This window comes from Aaosphaeria arxii (assembly GCF_010015735.1).
Source record: "Aaosphaeria arxii CBS 175.79 unplaced genomic scaffold BU24scaffold_3, whole genome shotgun sequence".
In the NCBI taxonomy this organism is placed as follows: Eukaryota; Fungi; Ascomycota; class Dothideomycetes; order Pleosporales; genus Aaosphaeria; species Aaosphaeria arxii.
Window position 1 is genome coordinate 1,655,160 of NW_022983476.1, and position 24,290 is coordinate 1,679,449.

Here is a 24,290-nt window from a genome sequence, read left to right on the forward strand (position 1 = left end):
ACATCAATCGGAGAAGCACCTCAGGAAAAGAGCTTGTATGTGAGCTTTGGCAGCGTCTCTTGATCTTCCGTGCATGCCGAATCCCGCATATGAACGATGTGGAGGTTTATATTGAAACGCTGCCACGCCATGCTGAACAAAGAAGAAAAGCAGCCAAGGCTTGACCTATCAGTGGCCGGAAAAGGATTAATTAGTTCTACAGGCCACGGAGAGTTTCTATAAAATATATTGCAATAGATGGCGAGTCGGAGAAGGTTGCTCCGTAGCATGGATTTGGTTAGACTCGGTAGCTAGGTGAATTGCTCCTGCAAGAGGAACCAAGAAGTGGGGAAATGGGTGTGAGAAGGGCCTGATATTCATGTAAGGGTAATTGTCTTCGTGAAAGATGTAGGAGAAGTTCATTGGGCTGAGTGGTAAGTACCTAACGGGATCGTGTAGATGTCTTCTGTGGGGACCTACCCAAACGGGTCGCCTCGAAGCAGGTGACTACGTGGGACCGAGACGCGACGGCAGGTCGGGATGTCCGTCACATTTTCCCGCACGTCACCACCCCAACCCCACACCAGAGGTTCAAACTCTCGGTCAACATCCTCCCCAATGCCCAGCGATGAGAATGCTCCCGTAAAATTATCTCTGCCGCTAGTAAGTACGCGACGCCGCTGCTTCAAGACCTCCTCTGATGATGACAGGAATTCCAGCAGGATATCTTCAAGGAATTGCGCGATGAAGACGAGCTCGTCCTTCTTGCCCGCGGCCTCGGCTTGCTGCGCATCGTCACCAACCTTCTCCACTCGTACGATGCCGCTGGTAATAACTTGATTCTTTTGGTGGGAGCCGACGAACGTGAAAATGTTTGGATAGGCGAAGCTCTCGCTGAGCATGCTGCGGTCAGCATGTCGCCCAAAGCGAGAGGCTTAAGTCTGGTCAATACAGACTTGATGAGTGTTGGAACTCGCGAGAAGATGTATGCACAAGGAGGAATTTTCAGCATCACTTCTCGCATTTTGATTGTCGATTTCCTTTCAAGCCTGCTGAATCCGGAGACGGTCACTGGCGTGGTAGTGTTGCACGCCGAGAAGGTCATCGCAACCTCGCTAGAGGCATTTATCCTACGAATATATCGGCAGAAGAACAAGGTGGGGTTTTTGAAGGCCTTCTCCGATAGCCCTGAGCCCTTCACAACCGGCTACTCACCTTTGGCCAACATGATGAAGAATCTATTCCTTCAAAAACCTGCTTTGTACCCACGATTCCATGTTACAGTGGCCAGCTCACTAGAGGGACGGAAGAAAGCCGAGGTTATCGAGTTGGAAGTCCCAATGACGGAGGCAATGAGAGATATACAAAATGCGGTTCTCGAATGCGTTGAGGCTAGCATTAGTGAGCTGAGAAAGAGTAATGCTGGCATCGAGATGGAAGACTGGACTTTGGACAGTGCTCTACACAAGAATTTCGACACGATGGTCAGGAGACAATTGGATCCAGTCTGGCACCGAACTACCTTCAAGACACGTCAAGTCGTTCGAGACCTGACTCTGCTAAGGACCATACTGCACGCCCTTCTTACTTATGATGCTGTTGACTTCAACAAGTACCTTGACACAGTTCTAGCAGCTTCACAACCACCCCCAGGGTCTACCAAGCATAATCAGTCACCATGGCTGTTTCTTGATGCTGCAGAAACCATTTTTACCACAGCAAAACGGCGCGTCTACTCTGGCAAGGTGTCAAATGCAGATTCCGGCAACGGGCCAGAGTCGATGCAGCCAGTGCTAGAAGAACTTCCAAAATGGGCACAGCTAGCCGAAATCCTAGAGGAAATCGAGCAAGACGCATATTTCAATCCAACACCCCAAGATGGGTCGAACGGCTCGATTTTGATCATGTGCGGAGACCAAGGAACATGTCGCCAATTACGGGAATACCTCCAAGTCATGTACGCGCAGCCAGAGGGCACAAAACGCGGTGAACAGGACGAAGATGGCCCGTCAGCATCTTTCATGATGCGTCGCAAGCTGCGCCATTATCTTGGTTGGAAACGTGATTTCAGTAATGTTAGTGCGGCGCTCTTCTCCGAGAATCAAAAGGCGATAAACGGAAGCACGGAACAGCGTGTTCAAAGCGGCAAATCAAATAGAGCACCACCAAACAAGAGACGCAGAGTTCGCGGTGGTGGTGCACCCGGGGGTTCTACAAGGTCTGAAAATGGCGCCATGCGAACGGCTGGTGACCGCGATGCCCACATCGCGAGTCTCATGGCGGAACTACAACCCACAGAAGCTGAGACAATGCAAAAAGGAGAAATTGGACTTGACCCACTCGACAATATGGAGGACTACTACGACTTGTTCGATTTGAATGAGCTCATAGTTATACACCCATATGAAGGTGATATGGACGAACACGTCCTCGAAGAGACGAAACCGCGATACATCATTATGTATGAGCCTGATGCAGCCTTCATCCGACGAGTAGAGGTGTATCGTTCCTCTCACACTGATAGAACGGTCAAGGTTTTCTTCATGTATTACGGTGGTAGTGTAGAGGAACAGCGCTATCTGTCCGCCGTGCGGCGCGAAAAGGACGCATTCACTCGCCTTATCAGAGAGCGTGGAAACATGGCATTAACCATATCCACCTCCAACCTCGATCCCCAAGAGTCCTTTCTTCGGACGATCAATACGAGGATCGCAGGAGGTGGTCGACTAATCGCAACTGAGCAACCACCTCGCGTCGTCGTGGACGTGCGAGAATTCCGCTCTTCACTTCCGTCCTTACTACACGGTCGAAGCATCGTTGTCGTTCCCTGTATGCTCACAGTTGGTGACTACGTCCTCACGCCTCACATTTGCATCGAGAGAAAGTCCGTCCGCGATCTTATCGGCTCCTTTTCCAACGGACGCCTTTACAATCAAGTTGAATCGATGATGGAGCACTATAAATCTCCTATGCTCCTTATCGAGTTCGATCAGAACAAGTCATTTACTCTTGAACCCTTCTCCGACATGTCGATGCCAACAACAACCTCGGGTTTGTCGGTGGCGCCGGACTTGCAGGCCAAACTTGTGATGTTAACACTTGCTTTTCCTCGCCTAAAGATCATCTGGTCCTCATCCCCATACCAGACGGCAGAGATATTCTCGGAACTCAAGAAACAACAAGACGAGCCAGATCCACTGAAAGCAGTGCAGACTGGCCTTGATCCGAATATGGCGGGAGAGGAGATGCGGAGTTTCAACCAGGTTACGCAAGATATGTTGAGGACGATCCCTGGCGTCACGGAAAGCATAGTGATCAAGATCGTTCTAGAATGTCAAAACCTGCTGGAATTCGTTAACATGGAGGAAAAAGAGATATGTAATCTCGTAGGAACACAGGCCGGCAGGCGGATCTATAGGTTCTTTAATCGTAGCGTTTATGAGGATGTCGCTGTTCCAGGACTCGGAACTTAGAATGACACTCTATTTACGTTGGATTCATCAACGAAAGCGTCAAGATATGGCTGCAAACCGTTTGAGAATTAGTCCTTAAGAAACTAACAACCGTGCATGGGGTATCTCTATCTGTTGTCGTCATATTGCCGCTTTGGCATGGTAGCAGTGCCTTCGCGCCGAGATATTACATGCTTGCCCAAGAGTGCTTTTGAAGTGTGAAAGAAGTGAAGAGGAAAAGAAATCCACCAATACCCGTCCGCCCGCTTGCAATGGTGCGCATTTGAGCCGTGCCAGCCCTCCACGCGCGAAGCGATGTCTGCCGGCAGGGCAGAAGACTGGCACAGCATGGCGGACCCGTAGCCCCTCAAATATCGTCAATGTCCACCTCCTTGCCGTCACCCTCGTCGCTGGAGTCGCGGTCGTCGTTGTCGAATTCGAAACCAATACCTTCATCGCCTTGGTCGCCGTAAGTGTCGGTCTCGTTGATCTTTGCGTTCTCGGGAAGTTCGCCATAGGCTTTCAGACTACGTGCCTCATCGGCAGAGTACTTGAGGATAACGTCGCCTTTCTCGTCTTGGTAGTCGCGGAGGGAAAGAAGAATGATATCTCCTTGGTTGATCCAGACCTTCTTCCTCAGCTTGCCTCGGATATGTGCCAATCGTCGCGCGCCGTCAAAGCACTGTGCCTCGAGACGTCCGTTACCAAGCATCTTGATGACTTGTGCGTACTCCTGGCCCCTACAAACAGCAAGGCGTCAGCATGAATCGTAGGCAGCAGACATCGACATCGTCGACCAGAACACACGAGCAAAGGAGGGGGGCCACATACTCTTCCTTGAAGGTCAACTCGCGCTTCTCATTATCGTTCTCGTTCTTGCCCCTTCTTCGGTTCTTGCCACCTGGACTTGAGATTAGTATGGAATCCACTCGTGTCAAAGAACCCCGTCATTTCGAAGGTGGCGGGGTAGTGGGGTGTAGGACGGGGCGCGTAGAACCTACCCTTTCCCTTATTCTTAGGCATGACTGGTTACTTTGTGAAGTTGTTGATATGTGTGATTTGTGTGGGGTTGATTTAAGCGTGGAGTGACTCGACAGGTGGGCGGGTTGCGCTGAGTATTTAACGACTTTGAATGTTGGTGAGGCAAGATTAAACTTTGGTGGGCGAAAACAAAACGAGCCCAACCAAATCTAGCTAGCGCCGCCTTGTCCATGATTTGGTTCAAGAACCATCACTGCATCTTTTTTTAGAGGCAAAGTGATATCAGTCCCCATCGTACTACAACTTGCACGATATATGTCCATCAAATGGACAAGTTCCTAACCGTTTTCGACTGCCAATGATAACGGGTTTGTTCAATCCTCTATGGCGCCGCGCGATCATACACGCAAACTCCTATCTCAGCAGAACTATCGCTTCTTCAAGCTGCAGTACTCCGCGTCCTATTCACCGTTCATACAGAGCCCTATACTGAGCGATTTCAAACACCCCTTACACCCTCTCCTTAAACGAACCGAAGAGCAACGGGAGGGAAAAGGTCTTTGGTGGCACGTCACCACGAATTTCGAGTCGTCGAAAACGAAGGTCGTTCGATCATGGTTGCGCCGGCGATTACACAATGCGTTTCTAGAGGAATTGAAAGAACGGGATATCACTGAGGATGGTACAATATTGCGTATGAGCGATCATCTCAAGGGTCTCTCGGGGCTGCAGAAGGCATTAGAAGCGGGCCAAGTAGTTACCCTCACGGGCTCGATCAGGATGCAAGCTCAGAACACACTTGTGACAGCCAAATATGCAGAGGTGAGAAAGGAGACGGGAAGTCTTGTGGATGCACTTTTGAAAATTAGGAATTCCACCCTTCCTCGATCGCCTCAGCAAGCAACCAAAAGAGGACCCCAGACACAAGGGGGCAAAGTACCTCCTTCAAAACAGCTGTTCGGGTCAATTATGCCAGTTGCTACCCATCCAGCACGGAAAAGCGCCGACGAAAACATGAAATGATGACAGGTGGGCATTCACGTAACGTCAAATATTACGCTTGCCATTGTTAGAGCAATGGGGCGTATAATGAATACTAGTGCCCAATTTAGCCTTTTACGCTCATATCGTCGTGCTACCAACTTTCATATACTAGTTATAGGCATGATACCCTCAGGAAAGGTGCTGAAGCGTGGGCACTGTACCGTACATAAATTTGACAGCATACAAGATAGAAGACCACAAGAGAAATAACACGATAATAATTTAATATTAAAAAAAAGCAGGTACATGATATGTATAAGCAATACCATCTACGTTCATTCTTACTGTGTCAGAGCAATGTCATGTGGTGCAACTTTGAGTTCACTTTCCATGATTCATCTGAAGGGCATCTGACCCCCTCCTAGGCGCTGTGCTGGTACTTCCGCTTGGAAGATCTATTCAGTCGAGCTGTTGACGAAAGAATGCTGGATTTGTACTATACAATACTATTCCTGAAACATCTTAATATATCCACAAGGAGGTGTAAGAAAGCCATTGATGAGATTATCAATTTTCATCTACCTATAAAGATTATATGAATCTTCAACACGCCATCCCGAAATTCCATTCCGGTGAATGAGAAAAACGCTTAAAACCTCTTCCCTATACAATTAGAGAGCTTAATACCCCAGATATGTCGTCACAGCTCGGATTTATCAATAGTCTCATCAAGAGGCCTCCTACCCCTTGCAAACAGAATAGTCCTCCAGAGCTTCTTCCCTGCAAACTGCATATAAACCCTCTCCTTCATAGTGATAACATCCACATCAACAAGTCCAGCATCGGTGAAGAATTTCTTCACACCCTCGATTGTGAAAGACGGTACAACAATCGAGTTACTCATGACCTTTGTCGATGCCCCCGCAACGCCATGCTCCATTCTTTCCTTGTCTTCCTTGTGGTCGATTTTATCATGGTGATGGTGGTGATCATGATGTTGATGACCGTGAGAATGCTTAGAATCGTGGCCTTTGCTGTGGCCAGAGTGGTCGTGGTAATGAATGTGACCGGTATGATCGCCTTCTGAAGCTGGGATTGGATTTCCCTCTTCGTCTGCCTTCAAATCACCTCCCTCTAAGAAGTCAGTAATGATAAGAACGCCCCCAGGCCTGAGACGCTCCTTCAGACGTCGCGCAGACTCTGTGACATCCTCAAAGTGATGAAAGCCGAACCCGACCGTTGCAAGATCAAAGTTGTGGTACTCTGGCTTTTGCAGCTCGCTTGATTGCTCATCAGAAAAAATGTTTCCAAGGACAGCTTTGATCTTGGATTCGGGTAGCTCTGCCGCCTGGGCCCTCGCATTGTATGTAGCGACCATGTTTGGCGCGATGTCGATTCCACGGGTGACAGTGACATAGGGAGCAAATATGCGAGACATCAACCCAGGTCCGCAAGCATAGTCCAGGAGACTGATTCCATTGGAAGACGATCCAGAGACTTCGGTAAACGGAAGGCCGACCCAATCAAGGTGTTCGTGAATAAAAGCTGTCGTCTGGTTGTTGACCTTGGCAAACCAAGGTTTGCTATCGTAGGCATCGGCAATGAGGCTTAAAGGGCGTCAGTACAGGATTGAATGAGAACTGGGTAGTCCAACATACTCGAAATATTTTTTATTTGCCTCCGCGAGCGACATGATGAAAGGCAAAAGCAAGCAGCAACGACGGAAGAATTTGGATATGAAAAAGGCTTCTTTGGAGCTATATGGCTGAAATGTGATTTTGGTCGGTGTGATGAGGAACTGTTGATCTAATGACCTGAATTTGACTCTGCATGCGCCCTTTATAGCCTTGATCAATAGAAGTATGTGAAGTCGTGATTCAATGTTGCCTACTACATTGATTCTCTCAAGTCGCCGGTCGTCTCGGAGAGTTTTGCTGATTGGCTGAAATGGCTCCGCGTATGGCCAGGGCCAACCTCGTCCATACTTGTTCTGGGTTTGGCTTATTGATCAATATGTTGCGCATTTGTCCGCGCCGGACGATGTACACATCAGCTAAACAGAGGAATATACCGTGTTGACTATGGCGTTTCGATGATTTGAGAAGATTCGGTCTCTGCTATCAGAGCACGTTGCCTAGCAAGTCCTTCTTCCCGTTTTCTTTGTCTCCGAAGTTCCGGATCCTCCCAACTCAGCTTAGATGATTTGGTTTTAGAACGCAAACCACACGAATCTGCTTCTGGTTCGTATTGCTCCAGGAGAGCCTTGCGAAACCGTGCTATCCTGTCCATGTTCGTCTTGAATCGCTCATTTGCGATGTTGAACATGGCGCGGAGATATGCCTCGTCCACCATGGCAACGTTCTCGTCATGTTCATTCTGATACCCAACAATTGTATCGAATGAATATCCAGCCGAGCGAACGGCAACCATAGGGTTCGACTCTCCCAGCTTCGTGGGGTTCAAGCTCACTGCACCGCTTTCCCGAAAGCCTGCACTTAGCGATGCCGATGTGACTCGTTGAGCGTGGTCAATTGATGCTGTCAAGATGTGCAAGATCTAAGCTACTTTTCAACGATGTTCTAGATGGTCCTGTGATAGTAATACATACCATGGGCTCGAACTTAACATGAATGTAACTGCAGTTGGAGCTGGGCTTCTGCATGGGAGAACTAGGTACAGATAGATTGAGCAAAGACATGAGATTGGAATCTTGGTCAAATTTTGACATGTCGACGGGTTCATGGGATATGAAAAGCCATGAACCTCCGCCTTTGCCTCCGGGTCCAGCGTTAGCACTTGGTGCACTGAGATCCTTGAGGTCTTCTGTTGATTCTGTTGACGTGGTGCCCTTTTTCTTTCCTTCAAGAAAAACACTGACTCGTCCTGAGCAGCTGCTAGTAGTTACCAGGCCATCCAAGCGATTGATATCAGATATCAAAGGTCGTATTGGCTCATCCACCGACCCTTTGGGGGAGAGATCATGATACTCGCCTTCGGGTACACCAAGCTGTCCCAGAATCTGACGTTTCTTCGTCTCGAAACGAGTTTGCGCAGCCATGGTTGTACTATTGGCGGTGATACATACCCTTAACCTGCAGATGAAATGAGCCTGAATTTTGGTGTATCTGTGTTAACGCGAGCTAGCGCGGAGACCTGGACTAACGTCATGAAAGCTAACGGTCCGTGCACATGTATGACTGGGGAAGCAATGGCAACGTCCAACCATAAACAAATGGATCAACGCGTCTATCGAGTTGCAACACGACAAAATGGCGAGACCATCGGCTAGAACTACTGCAGCTTCGGGCGCAAGGAGTACATCCAAGCGTCCGGCACCTGAAAAGGCCACCCCTACTCGCCAATCGAAGAGAAGTAGGACCACTCCTGCGAAGCACACGTATGCTGAGCCAGATTCCAATGAAGACGAAAATGACAAGTCTACTTCTTCCGATGAGGGAAATGAAGACGATAGTGGTTCTGACTTCTCGGATGGCGATGCCGAGGACCCCACGCCTGAGTCACCATCTGAGGTCACAGATAGCGACGATAATGTTACAACACCGCAAACATCTGGCCGGGGACAACGTGCAAAGCATGCAAAGCAGATTTCTCTTCCCGTACACAAGAAGAAATCTAAAGAGAAAGAGCTGTGGGAGCCAGGGTCTAGACTCGAAGTCGGAACACAAGTCATCATCAAGAAGCCAAAAGCAAGGGAAGCAGGAGATACACCATACACAGATCATTCGATTCATCCAAACACGATGCTCTTCCTGCGGGATATTGCCGCCAACAACGATCGACAGTGGCTCAAATGTAAGGAAATTTCTGTTTTGTCATAGTTCTTAGCCTTCCCGAGTGAGTCTTGTGCATGAGGGTAGGCCTTCGATGATACTATTGCGTTTGATCATCCCTTTTCACATGCATCTATAGCTAACGAGCGGCTTCAGTGCATGATCCCGATTATCGAATGGCCCTCCAAGATTTCAACAGCTTTCTTGAGAAGCTCACCGATCAAATCACTTCTATAGACGAGACTATTCCAGAGTTACCAGTCAAAGACATTGTGTGCATATTGAATCTCTGTGAAGAATATAGGAAGAGCTAACACAGAGCAGATCTTCCGTATCTATCGGGGTGGGTACTTCTGGATTGTCCAGATGAATGATTAGACTAAGGAATATAGATGTTCGATTTTCAAAAGATCAGACTCCATACAAGGTAAGTTCGCAAGACCCAACTGTGCGGCTTCGATATTTAGTCGAGTGTTTCTGGATGTTTTAAAGAATTGATTGGTGGACGTAGACGCATTTCTCTGCTGCTTGGTCACGAACAGGCCGTAAGGGGCCTTATGCTGCCTACTATGTACAGGTGAAACCTGGTGGTGGGAGTTTTGTTGGTGAGTGACTTTATCTTTTCGTCCTCTATGACACGCATTTTACCACGGACGAGCCTCGCAATCCAAATTACTGGAGCTCAACCGCGGTGGAGTATGGTGGCAATTAAGTGTACATGTCGGTCTACACCGCCGATCCAGTAAGAACCTCATTCGTAGGGAATCACGAAGTCTGTGAAACTTTGGCAGCATGGGGGTAGCAAACAGCACCTCCGTTATCTCGATACCCAGACCGAAGGAAACATGTACCTGAAGCCGCTGTTTCGTGGCGAACAAATATTTGGTTATACGGCATATCCAACCCAATCTTTCGCCGTCTAGGCCGCATGGCTTCACGTCGCCACTTCATGGTATTCAGTCATGCTAGAGAACCTTGCCAAGCGCTTTTCGTCAAGACGCTGCACATCGTCGTACACATTTATGCAGATCAAAGCTAACAGTTTTGGTAGGAGGGGGGCTATGGCAACCCGAAGCCAATGCGCTGAGTCTCATTCGGCGTGACATCGATCGAAAGCCTCACAAGATCAAACGTGTTTTGAATAACCCGGGGGTTCGAAAGGCATTCTTCGGCGGTATCGGGGATGGCGAGAAGAAAGCTGTGGAGGCATTTGTCAACCAAAGCTCGAATAAGGAAACTGCGCTCAAGAACCACCCTAAAGTAAGTGGTCTATCTCGTTTGACCTGTTTTGAATCGTACCTGCCACACAAGCATGCAACAGTGAAGCTTGTCCGTCCACATGGATGACTTCCAGTCATTCTAGACAAGTCCCCACATTGAGGCTCCCTGATGAATGTGGGTCAATCTGTCCTAAGCAATTTCACACACAACGAGATTTGCAGTGTGGCCGATTGTAGCATGCATCATGACGGAGAACTTCACAAAATGTAATAAGTCGAAGGTATCTTCTCATAGCGGAGAGTGCGGTCACATCCGCTGGATACGGAACGGATCATCTTAAGCGGGGACGGGGAATGTTCTTGCATTCCAGCAGGAATATATGGACCCCGCGCCAGCCTATTCAACGAACACTATGTACTCGGTGAAAGAACCGTGGAGAGCGTCCTTCTTCCGTCACTCGTTCAGATACGTAAAGCACTATTGGATAACCAGATCCAGTCCTTGCTAGTCAGGCAGATCTGTTGGTCGAATACTGTGGCACTCATTAGATAGGGTTGAACTGGTTCTTTTCGACTAGTTTACAGTAGCAAAGTAACACCACAGACGGACAGCAACCGGTGAAGGGCCGGCTGAATAGCAGCGATGCCAGGGTCTGGCTCACCGTTTTCATGCTGGGTCACCTCTACCACCTGTCCCTTCAGGGCGGCAACTGTATCTGATATGGATTGACCCCACCACAAGGACAACCAAGACATAGGCGTCATAGTCATACGGTGGATGTCTCATGAATTGCATGTATCATCATTGATGCAGGAAGAAATGTTCCGATATTGCAGGCAGACAATTCTTGGACAATGTCAGTGGTTGGAACAAAGTAGCTGATGAATGGGCCCTAGGGATACGAAAAAGACCACAAGGACATCGAACTCCTTCGTCTCCGAAGTTTCACACTTGGCACCCGATTGCCTGACCATGAGATCGTAGGCGCGAAGGGCCTGGACCGCATTGTTCAGCTGGTCGGCGATATGGTACCCTTTGTAAGTTTTTTCTTCTCACCCTTCTCCCTTGGGCCTCGGGGATCCTTCCATTCTTTCTTCTTTGTCCTAGGCAGTCGTTAGCCCGAGTATCCAGGGACGGGTACCATCCATCTGCACTGAGGAGCGGCGCGAGGCCCGACGCCCATGGCGGACGGAAAGGACGCGGGAAGTGGAATCTCAGGGAGCGCAAATCGCTCTGGCTCTCGAAAGCTGGCATGCACAATGACCCCTGGTGCAACGAGAGGCGATACGACGCAAACCTACGTACATCGTTGTGTCTGCATCCTTGACGAAAAGACCAACGGGGTGTTGTGTTGGTTCTGCTCGGGCAATTTACGTGCAATGAGCTGCGGCGCGAGAGGGTCATATTTGCATTTTGCATCATTCGGGACACACTTGTGGGATAGTGCCGCCGTACCTCCCGTCCATCGTGCTTTAGGATATTCGAAGGACGAGACCGCCCGGCGCTAACTTTGCGAGGCAGATCACCTATCTCAACAGCGTCGTCATGCCTGACGAGGAGACTGACGATTCAGACGACTCCAATGGCGAGGAGGATGAAGAGGATGAGGATGTGGAAGCAGATGATTAGGACTAGCGGGGCTTTGGTAAGGGAAGGGACAGCCAGAACTGAAAAGAATATTGAGCCATTGGAGAGAACAGGGGAGAGAACAGTACATCAGATTAGGCGGGAGTATTTACAGTATGCTTGGATTTGATTTGATTTGATTTGGTCTAATTTCTTTTTTTGTTCATCCACCCATTTATCAAGGACCATGCGAGGTAGAGAAAGCCTTGTCAGTATGCATTTCCTGACACGAAACAGGCGTCCAGAACATGTTACCTCAATACACAATAGATTAGCCAGAATTCTATCTGTCTTGTTCGGCATAAGAGTTGGTTTTCCTCATCGGTGAGGAATGATAGAATATCCATTGGTGGGAATTATTGGAGGGAAAGATGAAAGTATAAATTCCCGATCCGTACCAAGTTTATGCCGGTACGGGGCGTAAAAGGTGATGTCTTATATGCAAGTACCTGGCGAGAGGCGATTGAGGTCTTGGGCGCATAGCAGAAAACGCAAAAGGGGATTCTCGCTCTTGCGAAGCCCCGGCCCCACGGGCCTGAGAGATTTTGCGGTTAACACAGCAAGGGATAGGAAATTGGCTGGAGCTGCCTCGGTCGTTAGTGAATGAGCTTGCTAGCAAGGGGAGAACACTCTCGACCGCTTCAAGCGCGCGCCGGGTGCTGGACGAAGATCCAATGGGAAGAGACAGCGGCGGCAAGCGGCAGGATGTGAGATTTTGGGAACGGGATTGGGATCTGAGGAGCAAGGTGTGTAGGGTATTGCTGTGTCCGTGTTGGGATGCTCGCTGAATGCGGTTGTAAGATGATGAGGGGAGGGAGGGGTGTGTCGGTAGTGGCGCTGACTGGCGCATATAGCGGAAGAAAGGACGATGCCAGACAGTGCACGACAAGGGCTTGAAATGTGTAGACTTTTGGGGTTTGTATTGCGTGTGTTCTGTAGTGTTTCATGTATGGTGTGTATGGAAATATGTGAAGACGGGCATAGGTAGGAGGCACGGATGAGGCACGGATAGTTGGAGTTGTTAGTGGACTGTCAATACAGACGAGAAAGATGTAAGTTCGAGTACATCAGGCAGCCATGAGAAGATGGCTAAAAAGACATCTGAACTAATAGTCGTAGTATGGCTGGAAGAAAGATAGACTAGACTGGTCATTTGGACAGTAACAAGAATGTCAGCTTTGAGGGAAGGGTACAACGATGGTGAACGGTAAGAGCAAGGAATCGTGGCACCTGTGCTACCGTAGTCGAGTGTATGATTGTAGCTGACAGTCGAGTCGAGTCGAGCCGTAAGTAAGTAAGTAAAAAAAAAGTTGAGCAATTAGCTTGATGGTGGTGGTGGTGATGATGGTGGTGATGATGGTGATGATGATGGTGATGGTGGTGGTGTGGAGTGGTATGGTATGGTATGGTATGTGTTGTTAACCTAACCTACCCATGCCATGCCATGCTACCTAAGAAAGTCTGAACGGCGCAAAACGTTAGTCGCTCCACTCACAGCGCACGCTTAGATAGCACGACACACGCCATGCATACGGATTCAGTCATGTGACGAGCTAAAACGTGGTGCACGGCTCGAATGTGAGCTAAAACGGGTAAGGCCCGGACAGGGGCGGCCTCCGAGAGACAACCCACAAATGCCACAAACCATCATCTCCCCTCTCGACTCTCTCTCTCTCCCTTCATTTTTTCCCTCCCTTTCCTTCCCAGTGAATGATCCGTCCTTGATCCAACCCGTCTCGCGCTATGCTCATAGCAATGCTACTACGACGTGTCTAATTGATGACTACTGTACGGTCCACGATGCCGTATAGTGCATGTACGGTCCACATACACTAGAAATGTGCCTTCTCCGTGGACCGTATGTATCCCATTGTACCGACACAGGTTACAGGTACATTTCAGACGGCCCGCCTTTACTGCCCGTCCCCATGCTGCTGCTCCTCATGCTAATGATGCCGCTAATTCGGACTTCTGTGCTGTGTAGAACGTCTGTTTTCAGTAAACAGCCACAGCCTCTTCCCATCGCCAGCAGACGATGTCTTGTGTACAAGTAATCATGCTCCCACTCTTGTCGGCTGATTCATTAGGCTGCCCAGCTGCCCTTACCATTCTGATTCTGTTGTCTTGTTGGCTCGCTCGATATGCTAGCTTTTCTTCCCTACTGGCATTGTCCTTGTCTGGCCTTCCAACACCCCACACCCACACAGTGGCACACACACACACACACACACACGATACGCACACAACGAAACGAACAATAATCGGTGCGCCTCCACCTTGAGTCCACTCCAATCCCAACCCTCCGCCCGTCCAAACGAACCCATCGAAGCGAAGCGAGGGCGACGACGCCTTTTTTCTTTCTTTCCTTCCCGCCCATGCATCTCATTTGTCGATCGCTAGCTGTATCCCAACGTTTGTTCTGCCCCCTTTTCGTGCCACACACCCTTCTTCGCTCTCGTCATCGCCTTCGTCACCATCATTTCACGGTGCCTCCGCCTTTGCCTCCGTCTTCGCAATGATCCGCATCTACCCTCCAGTTGCCGTGACTCCAGCAGCAGTACAAGCTGAAACATGCCATGCTTACTCTTCCCTGGGGCAAGGACAGCGCATCATCCTCCCTCCGCACACGCCGGGGTCCTCTGCCGAGACTGAGATTGATTGTTCCGATCAGCTGCTCCCCACAGCCTGTACCCTGGTCTTCCCAGGCCTGTAAGTCACAGCAGGCCGCGACGGGCCGGGGCGCTCACTCGTTCGAGCGCATGGGTGCGATGGACTGTCCGCCTAGCATGGCCCACTCTCTCGCTCCCAGCCTGGATGCACTGTACTGTGCTGTGCTGTGCCGTGCTGTGCTCTGTCCAGTGCATGGCTGCTCCATATCCGCTACTTTCCTATTAGTTCTGCTACTTGCTTGACCGGCCGCACGTCTTGCAACACCCATGCACACTACTTCACACTGAACGGCAATAATTGCCAGCCCATCCGATCCACGTTCATACTTACCTACACAGGTGACAGTAGGTCATTCGCCTAATATGTATCTATCGATTGTGCTGCGTGTATCTCATCATCATCGGCTCGGCTCTCGGCCTTGCATCAGTTTTGCAACCACATCAGGCCCACGCTGGGCAATGTGCAATGTCCAACAATTCCAGCTTCGTACACTCTGTGGAGCGCCTACTGACCCCACGCCAGCGCGCTTCCTTCGGGCATGTTCGAAAACGGCGGTGTGTTTGCTGCTAAATTTGCGCCAGGCGCGTCTCTCATCCTTCTCCATGCTATCTGTCACACCGATCACTGCTTGCAATTAACCCGTTGTAGTAATAGATGAGTCGAGATTCTGCCTTTTGCTCCGTTTATTTCGCATTGACAACCTTAGATAGGAACCGCAGTGGTTGTTGGCCAAGGACTGTACTCACGTCGGATTCCAGCGTGTACATGGTATGCGAGAGACCTACAACATCAGAGTACGGAGCACTCACAGGAATTATGCTTACGCTTTGTCGCACCTCGTAACATCTAACTAATTCACCTCACTTACTCGTCAGTATCGCAATCCTCGCTACAACTATTCAATTGCGTCAGATCTTCCCGTCATGCAACGTTCGTATCCTTGGACGTTCGCCTGGATGCAGCCGCTCGTTGCGATTGGGGGCCAAGCCTCACATTGGGTGTCTTCGCTGCTGACCCGAGGCGGAGCGGGGGAATCCTGATTCTATCGTGAAAAAGGACCTTTCACCCGGCCAGGAAACCTGTGCCTCAGCACAGCATTAGATGGAGCGCACTACTGCACGCATGCAATTCGATGCATACGTACATAGAGTACAATAAACCTCGCCTGCGGTCTCGAGGCGTCGTTACGCTTATATCAAGGCACAACACGATGCGGCAGTGTCACAGGGCCAACGACAGTTTTCTTCACGCCAACAGTATTTGAAACGCTACGCTTGCAAGATCGGTGAATACCTTTTAATTTGTTGCTGCCTGTCTTGTTGGTGTCAGCGCTCAGCGAACTCTAATCCTGGTGTGTTGAGGTGGCACAGGCAATTGAACATCGGTGCACACCTCATTCGCGTCTGACATTTCTAGATTTGATAGTGCGTGCAGCATGGATAACTTGCGGAGAAGGCGGCGGTTCTCTCTCGATTGGGATCCTTCCCAAAGCCACACAGCGTGCCGACCCTTTTATCACTCCTTATCGCACAAGTTCAAACTTTCTACATCCTTTGCCCCAGCCGTCTGGCGGACAAGGTCGCACGAACCTTCGTCAATCTAATCCTGCCCTTGAGAGCGGCAATTGTAACGCTTCGCAATCCACAATTATCCATCCTCGTCCCGACCCGTGATCTCGTGCCATGTCCTGCAGTTTCACCCGTTTAGTTCCCGGAACGCCCATCTACTCTACAACATCACTCTATCAAGGACGGAATCCCATGCCGTCCCCATTCGTCGGAGCGAGGATGCTGATGGTGTGTTGGATAGGGGAGCGTGATGCAGATCATCGCTTGCCATATCGCAAACCCCAGGTTAAGTGTCACAGTGAACCAGGTGGTGGTGTTCTACTCCGTCCTACATGAGATTGGTAGGGACCAGGCCACAACGGTGTATCGAGATCGCCACTGCAAGTTGCGGTGCAAGTGCTGAGGAGGGCAGAAGACGACTTTTAGACCCGGCAGCTTTCGTCATGCATGCTCCATACAAGCAAGATGCTTGAAGGTAGCATACCGTTCACGATGCCTGCAACATGTGTGAATTTACTTACGAGGTAAGTGTCGTCGGACGGCAAGATGCGGTGTGGCAATCAATCAAACTACAACCGTTGCCCTACCCGAACGATTGGCTGCGGTATTGTCAGCCCGCCGTTTATAGCTTTACAATAAAGCGTAAAGTGATTTGAAAACGAAGGCTGACGGGCACCAGCGAGTGTCTTGTGACCCTACGCAGCTGCGTACTGTCCTCCTTCCTGTCTGCCCTAAAGTGCTCACGGGGATGGTTTGATGGATTTACCCGCATCGATCATGCAAGGCACGCGTCGTCGTGGCCAGCCAGACAATTGATTCCATTGATATTTATTCGAATATCCCTTAGAGGACATGGTCATTGGCTGCAGGCCATCCTGTTTAATCCTGGTATTGGCGAGCCGGCGGGCGTGAATCAGCGGCCCGCCAGCTTGCATCTACCGCATGATGCCATCCATCTAACCGTCTAATTTTCAAGGCATGTCAGTCGACTAGTCGGCTAGTTGAGCCCTTTTCGGGCAGCGCTCCTTCGTTCGCGCTATTGAGCTGGAAGAAAAGCGTTGAGAGCGAGTCGGGGACTCGTGGCAGGCGAACAGCGGTTGAGAAGAGTCAATGTGATGTGAAATTATTGTATTACGCCTCCCTTGCGTTCCCCACCGATCCCACTAGCTAAACCTTCCACCAGGATCTGATGGTTATCTAAGTGCAAACGGCGTATCTCTAGGCGATAGAACAGCGTGTTTGTATGCGTGTTCGTTGGATGCACCCCGTCTTGCCCGTTCTGTCCGCCTCGCGCTGCTGGTGGGTGCCGTCATGGCAGCCAGCGGGAAACCGGCACTAGCCTCGAAGCGTTTCCCAAATCTGCTGGGGACCTCTTTTTTTGGTAAATATGCTGGCGCTTTCGTCCCGGGCTCCAAGAAGTAGGGCTCGGCGAATCATACAGACCAAGATTAGCCTTACCGCGTTCCATGGTTGAGTTGCTGGTCGAACATACGCCAGCGCCGGGGTCGGAGGACTTCTGGGACGAATGGCTGAGCAGAACAGCGAGGGAACGGTACGGTTGAACCTGAGCGGGACCGCGTCGGCTTCATTAGGCGGAACTTCATACAAGAAACATGTATCCAAATGGAGAGGTCGAGAGAAAAGTTTTTCTTTCCCTTCGCATCTGCGACCGCGAACGGCTTGACCGCTTTGTCTGGCATTGGCAAAGATCTCTGGCGCGTACTGTGACGGGGCCATGACCCGCTGACCACGATACTGCCTGATGCTTCGAGTCACGTAGGCCGTACAATCAAAATGCTCAACATCGCTCTTCTTGTTAGCTTGATCGTGCGCTCGCGGTCACTGGTGGAAGCGTGGTGCACCAACACGGCGCCACGGCATGGATGCATTTCTCTCTCTCCACCCGCACATATTCATACTTGCCGGGTGTATGATCAATCCTTCGTGGTGCAAGCATGCAGTACTTCGTACGGAGTAGCAGGCAAGAGTTGGCAGAGCCCGAAGTATGAGGCCGGCGAGCCATTCCCATAGCAAGCCATGCGATGCGATGCCCTATGCCCAGAGAATGCAGAGGCGGACCAGCCCTATCTGGGTTGCATGCCACAAAAGGAGCCCACACGAGGCCAACCCTGTAACCCGTGGCCCAGGATGTGGGAACTCGACGGCGGCGGTTGGGCACATTGTCGCATCGTCACGCCTGAGTAGCGCGGGAACAGGAAGAAGGAGGCCAGCTGTCGTCGGCGAGCAGAACTAATTAGCTTCAGTTTACAAGTAATTAGTGACATGACATGGGGCTCAAAAAAGCAAGTCAGCCGTGAAAGCCGGGCCGCGCGCACATGTTGTATCCATGGTTGGGAAAAGTACACAGTAGGTAAGTTAAGTGGGTGGGTAGGAACAGAAGGAATTGGTTCCAACACGATCTCGTGGCAGGATCTTCCTCGTATGCCTTTCGTCCTTTTTTCCCTTCATTCTGGTAGAGAGTACGGGGCGAATTCATTAGACCGAGACTACTCGTGTAGCTACTAATTAGCGACTGTCAAGGAAAGTCTGAACAGTCAAAGAGTCATGGCTCGGCAGCAAAAAATGGGATGAGGACAAGGACAAGGACATAAGGTTACCTACAGGACACGGCCCGTTCTTTGAGTGCCGTTGGTTCCATTATGCGATGGGCCGCACGCACGCACGCCCGCCCACGACACAATGGGATTCTACGGTACGGTGCGTAGGCAACTATAGTGCCGCTGCCGCCGATAGATTCGTAGTAGCCTGCCCGAGATACTGCCGCCTCTCGCCGCCCTGCGCAGAGTAGAGTCTGTTCGTAATCGTACGTCTGACTGCCTGACTGACTTTCTTTCCTGTCTGGTCCCTGTCTATTTCCACTCTGGTCAAGTCATAGGGCGGGAGGGTAATTGGAATTGTCAACATGAGCCGCCGTGCGAGCGCGTGACGCCCGACGCTGTAACGCAACCCTACTTTGCAATGTACTCAAGAGGCACAGGGCAGCATCGTCATCTGCGGTCCAATCTACGCCTCTATACTGCAGCAGCAATAAGTTCTATAGGCACTATTGTAGCTCGCTTGCTCGCGGCACGGGCGCCAGCGAGTGACATACTCTTCGCCCGACGGTTGAATTGGGGAATTCCGGCCATGGTGCGAGACCTGGAACGGCCGAGCAGGATTTTTATATTGGGGTGGTTGCGGAGTTTCTGCGGAGTTGCAGTGGATGGAGTAGAAGAGATGAAAACTACTGTATGCAACGGACGGAAAAGGTACGAACGAGTAGTGGGTGCATGCATATACGTGAAGTGAGGATGTTGGTACGTATTGGCGGTTGTTGGGGTTTGGGTAAGGCGTGGGCGTTGATGAGGTGACCCGTCGTTCATGGCGGCCACAGAGAGAGTTGAGGGTGTTGGGCAGAATTACAGAGTACAGAGTAGACAATCGAGATGCATGGAACAATACATCTCATGGAGCTGGAAGGATGAACGTTGGAGGCTTAGAAGACGGCAGCATTGGACGCACACCACTCCGTACTTTTGCTGAGATTGAGAGCCTCCTCTTGTCACATTCCCCTTCCTGCACGCACATTCACCCACCCACCGCCCTACCTCACTCTTCAGTCTTGATATTTTATTACCTACCGTAGGTATATCCGTTTCAACTGACTCTCGGGAAGACACATGGGGGCTTGCGCAGACACAGACGCAGACACAGACATACGCACGTACACACGCACGCACCCGCGCCGTCTCCCTTCCCTTCCCTTCCCATCCCATGTGGCCGCAAAGCCGCACGCCCACCCTCTCCCCAGTTAGTTGGCAAGCTCCGACGCCTTGCAGACGGCCATACCCGTGGCTTGGCGTGCCAACTTGATTGCTCGCCCACGCTGGCCTGGGAAAAGCCCCCGGCCCGGGACCCAAACTCGCCCGTCCTGTTCGACCGTTCGCTGGATGGCTGGCTGGCTTGCAATACCTTACCTTACCTTAGGTAGAGCCTATTAAGACAGCTTCTAATTATTCACTTGCCCGCACCCGGCATCCAACAAGGTACAATATGTACTGTACTCTGTGCAAGTACTTCCTACTTAGGTAGTAGCTGGCTCGACGTCTGCTACTTTCCTGGTTCTCGTATTCCCTCGTCCCTCCCCCCCCAGTCGCTTTTTTTCTTTTCGGTGTAGTACAGGTAACAGTAGTGGTCGTGGTCGGTCCAAGGCGCGCGCCGGACACACATATTTTCTTGCCCTTGCCCTTTGCCCATCACCCCCTGCCAGATCGCAAACCTTGTATTTTGGGGGTGGACAGGGTGGCTAGGTCTACTTGCTACTCGGACCTATCAATGACTCTCCCCCCGAAATCTTTCTTACTCTCTTCTCTCTAGTCTCGTTGCGCTCACACGCACAGGCGTGCGGTGGTGGTCGCCCAAAGGAGTTCACGTCTCGTTCGGTCTGCGACAGACAAAACGGAAAAAGGGCTGTGACTTGACTTGACTTGACATCGGTGATTGATGACGACGATAACGACGACGATCACGATAAGGAAAAGAGAGAGAGAGAGAGAGAGAGAGGTGTGGATAGGACAAGGTCCTACGCGTGGTATGCTCTATGCTTGCACGATTGTGATCGTGATGCTATCCCTGACCATGATCCTGATCCTGGTTAGAAGGTGATGGAGATTTTCTGCACCGCAGTAGCAGCGAATTTTCTTGTGCTTGTAGAAATGCAAGTTTACCGACCGACGCATGAAGTCGAATCATCCAGGGCTCGAGATTATCGTTGAAATGCAGAATTTACAAGAGAACCAAAAGAGGAAGAGGGTCGGCAGCACGGAGAACGCTCCGTCGATACGACGGTATCAAGTACGGCGGTTTCCTACCTGCCGTGCGACTGACGTTGATATTCGCATCGACCTCAAAGCCGTTCTGTACGTTGGCTGCTTCACCCACGAGAATCTAGACTACGTCTTCAATTTCATTCTCCCGAGTACGGCGCAAGAGAGAGAAGAATATGCATGATTACACGGACGCTCTGGGGTGAGGGCATGTACATACATATTACACGACAGTTTCTTTCCCTTGTGAAGGGCCGAGGGGGCGTAGTTATGTTCTGCTTCTCCTCTTCATGTTAGGCATAGGCATCTACTTTACTCCACAGACGTTGTGCGACCGTGATACATATGTATATAAATTCTTCTGGCCGGGGGGCAGGGAGGCGGGAGGGTAACTAGGGGCGCTTGTTCTTGGGTCACTGGTCGGACGTACCTCGTCGGCTCTTTTGCGGAGTATTGTGTTCATGTGTGTCACTCTGTTGTGCTGTGCGATGTTGTTTCCGTCTCGTTTGTGGGGGATGCACGTTGCGTGTAAGATGTCCAAGAGCAAGACGAAACACCAACCAAGAAGACCTCACCGGTGGACTTGCTTCGTACCACTTTGCTGCTTTGCACTACATACTTTACTGGTCGAGACTTGATAACGACTCCGTACGGACCGTATCCAAGCTACTGTCTGCCATGTGCGTGCGACCAACTACCAACAACTTACGACCAACGACCTGACTGGGAAAAAGTTGCACACAACACATATCGCACTAGTTAGTTACACATCAACGCAACGCAACACAACACAGCACAACGGAGTACGAAATGAAATGAAACGAGACGGGAACGGTGTGATACGATAGGATGCAGTGGAATGGAATGGGATGGGAATGGAATGAAATGGGGACAGGCACTCGCCTCGCCTTGCTCAAATTGCCCTTTCCCCGCTGGTTCGGAGATCTACATCTACGTAACATGCTATTTTCCGACGTACATGGTGATGTGACTCTGCAATTCCGACGGCGAGAACGGTACGGAGCACTCCGTCGACGTAGTGTATTTGACGAGCAAGGAATGATGGGTTGTGGGTCCCCAGGCATCTATACAAATAGAGGATTGATCGTTGATGATGGGGAAATGTACGTATGTGGATATTGTAGCCAATGTCTATAATAGGAAATACTCTAGGTATCTTGTTCTACTTGGGGAGATATACGAATGGCACAAAGTATTGATTCCATGTTATCTTCCCGCGTTGCACGGAGAGTTGACAGTCCCGTCCCGTGTAGCTCGAGTACGGAGTACAGGAGTGGTATCTCATTGATTAATTGATAGTGAGAGTACAGAGTACAGAGTACAAAGTGCATTGCATGTGTACCTCCCAACTGTATGTGTATGTACTCCGTACAGTAAGCAAAGGGTAGGGCTAGGCGGTAAGCGAGGAGAGAGGTTCTAGAAGGGGACTAGCGGGTGGTGGCAGAGACAGACTTGAGAGTGTGGTCTCGTAGAATTTGAGAGAACACGCAACAGGGATATTGATGTTTGAGGAACAAAACGTCTACAAGGATGTTGTTTGCACTTGTATCCATTGAAGGTAATTATGGATTGGGTGAACGAGATGAGATGAGATGAGAAGGGGTGAAATGAGTAATACATAATGAAAGGATGGGAACGTTGGGTGGATGACGGTGAGCGTGGGAAGGGAAGGGAAGGGAGGGGAGGGGGGGGAAGGATGGGATGGGAGGGAACTTAGGGAAGGCGGGCGGACCAGCGGCAGGGAACAGGCCCGCAGCGCTCTGCCAGAAAAGCCGCCCGCGCGCGCGCAAGTCTGTGCAGGTTGCATGTCGCATGTTGCTTGGTGCAGGTGTGCATGGACGGCAAGGATGTTCATTTGATGATTGTATGGTACTCTATGGTATGGGAGGTATGGTATGGTCAATGGTCTAAGTACTTGTAGTTAGTTTACATTTGTGTGTATGGTCACTATGGTGCATGTTTGTCGCAGGTGTGAACGCTAGTATCTATCCAGGTAGGGAGGGGATGGGATGGCTTGAGGCTGGGTTGGTGCATAATGGGTCGAAAACCTCGTCTCGTCTCGTCTCGTCTCGTCTCGTTTGTTCCGTTCTGTCCTGTTCTTCTCTGTTCTGTTTAGCTGTTTAGCATCTAGTCAAGTGGTGAGTTCAAACTTGTACATGTACAGTACGGAGTACAGTAGTTGGTTAGCTAGGTTCCATGCTGTCTGTGCGCCGGCCGCAGGTGCGCAGCGTGCAGCGTGCAGGATTGCAGATTGCATTGCAGATTGCAGTGCAATGTGTGCAGTTGCTGTAGCGCTGCACCTGATGATGATGGTGGTGGTGGTGGTGGTGGTGGTGGTAGTTGGCGGCGGCGGCGAAGACAAGGACGAGCGACAAGGACGAGAACGACGGACGAGTTAGGAGGGAGAGTGGGTTATCCGGGAGGTGGCGGTGGTGTTGGTGGCAGTCGATGAAGATAGAATAAAAGAATAAAAGAATAAAAGAATAGAAAGAGACATGTTGGTGATTGATGAGGCGGGATCTGAATATAGATGAGGACTTGAAAATAGAGAAGAAAGAATGACAATTACTTGAGTATCTTTTCTTAGAATAAGAAGAAGAAGAAGAAGAAGAAGGACAGGCAGGGAGGGGGTGGATGTGTGTGTGTGTGTGTGTGTGTGTGTGTGTGTGTGTGTGTGACATGGTTGGTGGTGGTGATGGTGGTGGTGGAGGAAGAGGAGTGGATGGGTTTGTGCGTGTGAGAGTGAGTGAGCGCTGTGTGAGAGGTAAACTTACTGTACAGAGTTACCAGTATGTACTGTAGTATGTAGTATGTAGTGAGTACTGTTTGTGATTACGCTACTGAACTCTGACTACTGACTATGGACTGGACTGGGGGCAGGGGTCATACCTGGGGAGGAAGGGGGGGGGGGGGGGGGGGGGGGGGGTTGCAAGGACAAGGACAAGGGCAAGGGAAGGGAGAGATGGGAGATGGATCATGATGGATGGTGGGTGGCCACTACTGCTGGAAGACGGGCGCACTACTGGGGGCTAATGGGGGCTACTGTAACTCTTGGGGGGGGGGAAGGGGGGCCACTTGCTGGGGCCTACTGGAGGGGGGGGCTACTAGGGGCTACTAGAGGGAGGCTTGCCGGGGCTGAGAAGGAGAAGAAAGCAAGAGGAGGGACACTCC

General features: G+C 50.5%; 8 protein-coding genes across 8 annotated transcripts; 3 read left to right on the forward strand and 5 right to left on the reverse strand.

Annotated features, from left to right (window-relative positions):
• Positions 1–597: 597 nt before the first annotated feature.
• BU24DRAFT_367266 (DNA repair endonuclease XPF) lies at positions 598–3,428 on the forward strand (the record flags this gene model as incomplete). The annotated part of the gene is made up of 2 exons (XM_033524340.1): positions 598–642; positions 690–3,428. Coding segments are annotated over 2 exons (2,784 nt in total), but the record flags the coding sequence as incomplete, so codon positions are not given.
• On the reverse strand, positions 3,355–4,515 carry BU24DRAFT_420472 (nucleic acid-binding protein). Its single transcript, XM_033527479.1, has 3 exons — positions 4,433–4,515; positions 4,263–4,332; positions 3,355–4,171 (listed from the first exon to the last, which is right to left on the reverse strand). Exons 1-3 carry the CDS (start codon positions 4,452–4,454, stop codon positions 3,799–3,801), a joined length of 465 nt encoding a protein of 154 aa, XP_033385766.1. The 5' UTR covers positions 4,455–4,515; the 3' UTR covers positions 3,355–3,798.
• A 91-nt stretch (positions 4,516–4,606) lies between these two features.
• Positions 4,607–5,720, forward strand: BU24DRAFT_420473 (uncharacterized protein). The gene has a single exon (XM_033527480.1). The coding sequence runs from the start codon at positions 4,797–4,799 to the stop codon at positions 5,433–5,435; it is 639 nt and encodes a 212-aa protein (XP_033385767.1). The 5' UTR covers positions 4,607–4,796; the 3' UTR covers positions 5,436–5,720.
• A 376-nt stretch (positions 5,721–6,096) lies between these two features.
• Positions 6,097–7,089, reverse strand: BU24DRAFT_344829 (S-adenosyl-L-methionine-dependent methyltransferase; the record flags this gene model as incomplete). Its single annotated transcript, XM_033523420.1, has 2 exons — positions 6,097–7,003; positions 7,055–7,089. The coding sequence occupies 2 exons, from the start codon at positions 7,087–7,089 to the stop codon at positions 6,097–6,099; spliced, it is 942 nt and encodes a 313-aa protein (XP_033385768.1).
• Positions 7,090–7,475: 386 nt separating this feature from the next.
• On the reverse strand, positions 7,476–8,454 carry BU24DRAFT_432159 (uncharacterized protein; the record flags this gene model as incomplete). Its single annotated transcript, XM_033529909.1, has 2 exons — positions 7,476–7,952; positions 8,005–8,454. 2 exons carry the CDS (start codon positions 8,452–8,454, stop codon positions 7,476–7,478), a joined length of 927 nt encoding a protein of 308 aa, XP_033385769.1.
• Positions 8,455–8,665: 211 nt separating this feature from the next.
• BU24DRAFT_345166 (uncharacterized protein) lies at positions 8,666–12,037 on the forward strand (the record flags this gene model as incomplete). The annotated part of the gene is made up of 8 exons (XM_033523438.1): positions 8,666–9,209; positions 9,344–9,459; positions 9,512–9,530; positions 9,580–9,614; positions 9,699–9,792; positions 10,239–10,447; positions 11,305–11,445; positions 11,930–12,037. 8 exons carry the CDS (start codon positions 8,666–8,668, stop codon positions 12,035–12,037), a joined length of 1,266 nt encoding a protein of 421 aa, XP_033385770.1.
• A 236-nt stretch (positions 12,038–12,273) lies between these two features.
• On the reverse strand, positions 12,274–13,401 carry BU24DRAFT_420478 (uncharacterized protein). The gene has a single exon (XM_033527481.1). The coding sequence runs from the start codon at positions 12,979–12,981 to the stop codon at positions 12,676–12,678; it is 306 nt and encodes a 101-aa protein (XP_033385771.1). The 5' UTR covers positions 12,982–13,401; the 3' UTR covers positions 12,274–12,675.
• Positions 13,402–21,802: 8,401 nt separating this feature from the next.
• On the reverse strand, positions 21,803–22,359 carry BU24DRAFT_150564 (uncharacterized protein). The gene has a single exon (XM_033521253.1). It carries the CDS (start codon positions 22,181–22,183, stop codon positions 21,869–21,871), a length of 315 nt encoding a protein of 104 aa, XP_033385772.1. The 5' UTR covers positions 22,184–22,359; the 3' UTR covers positions 21,803–21,868.
• Positions 22,360–24,290: the final 1,931 nt, after the last annotated feature.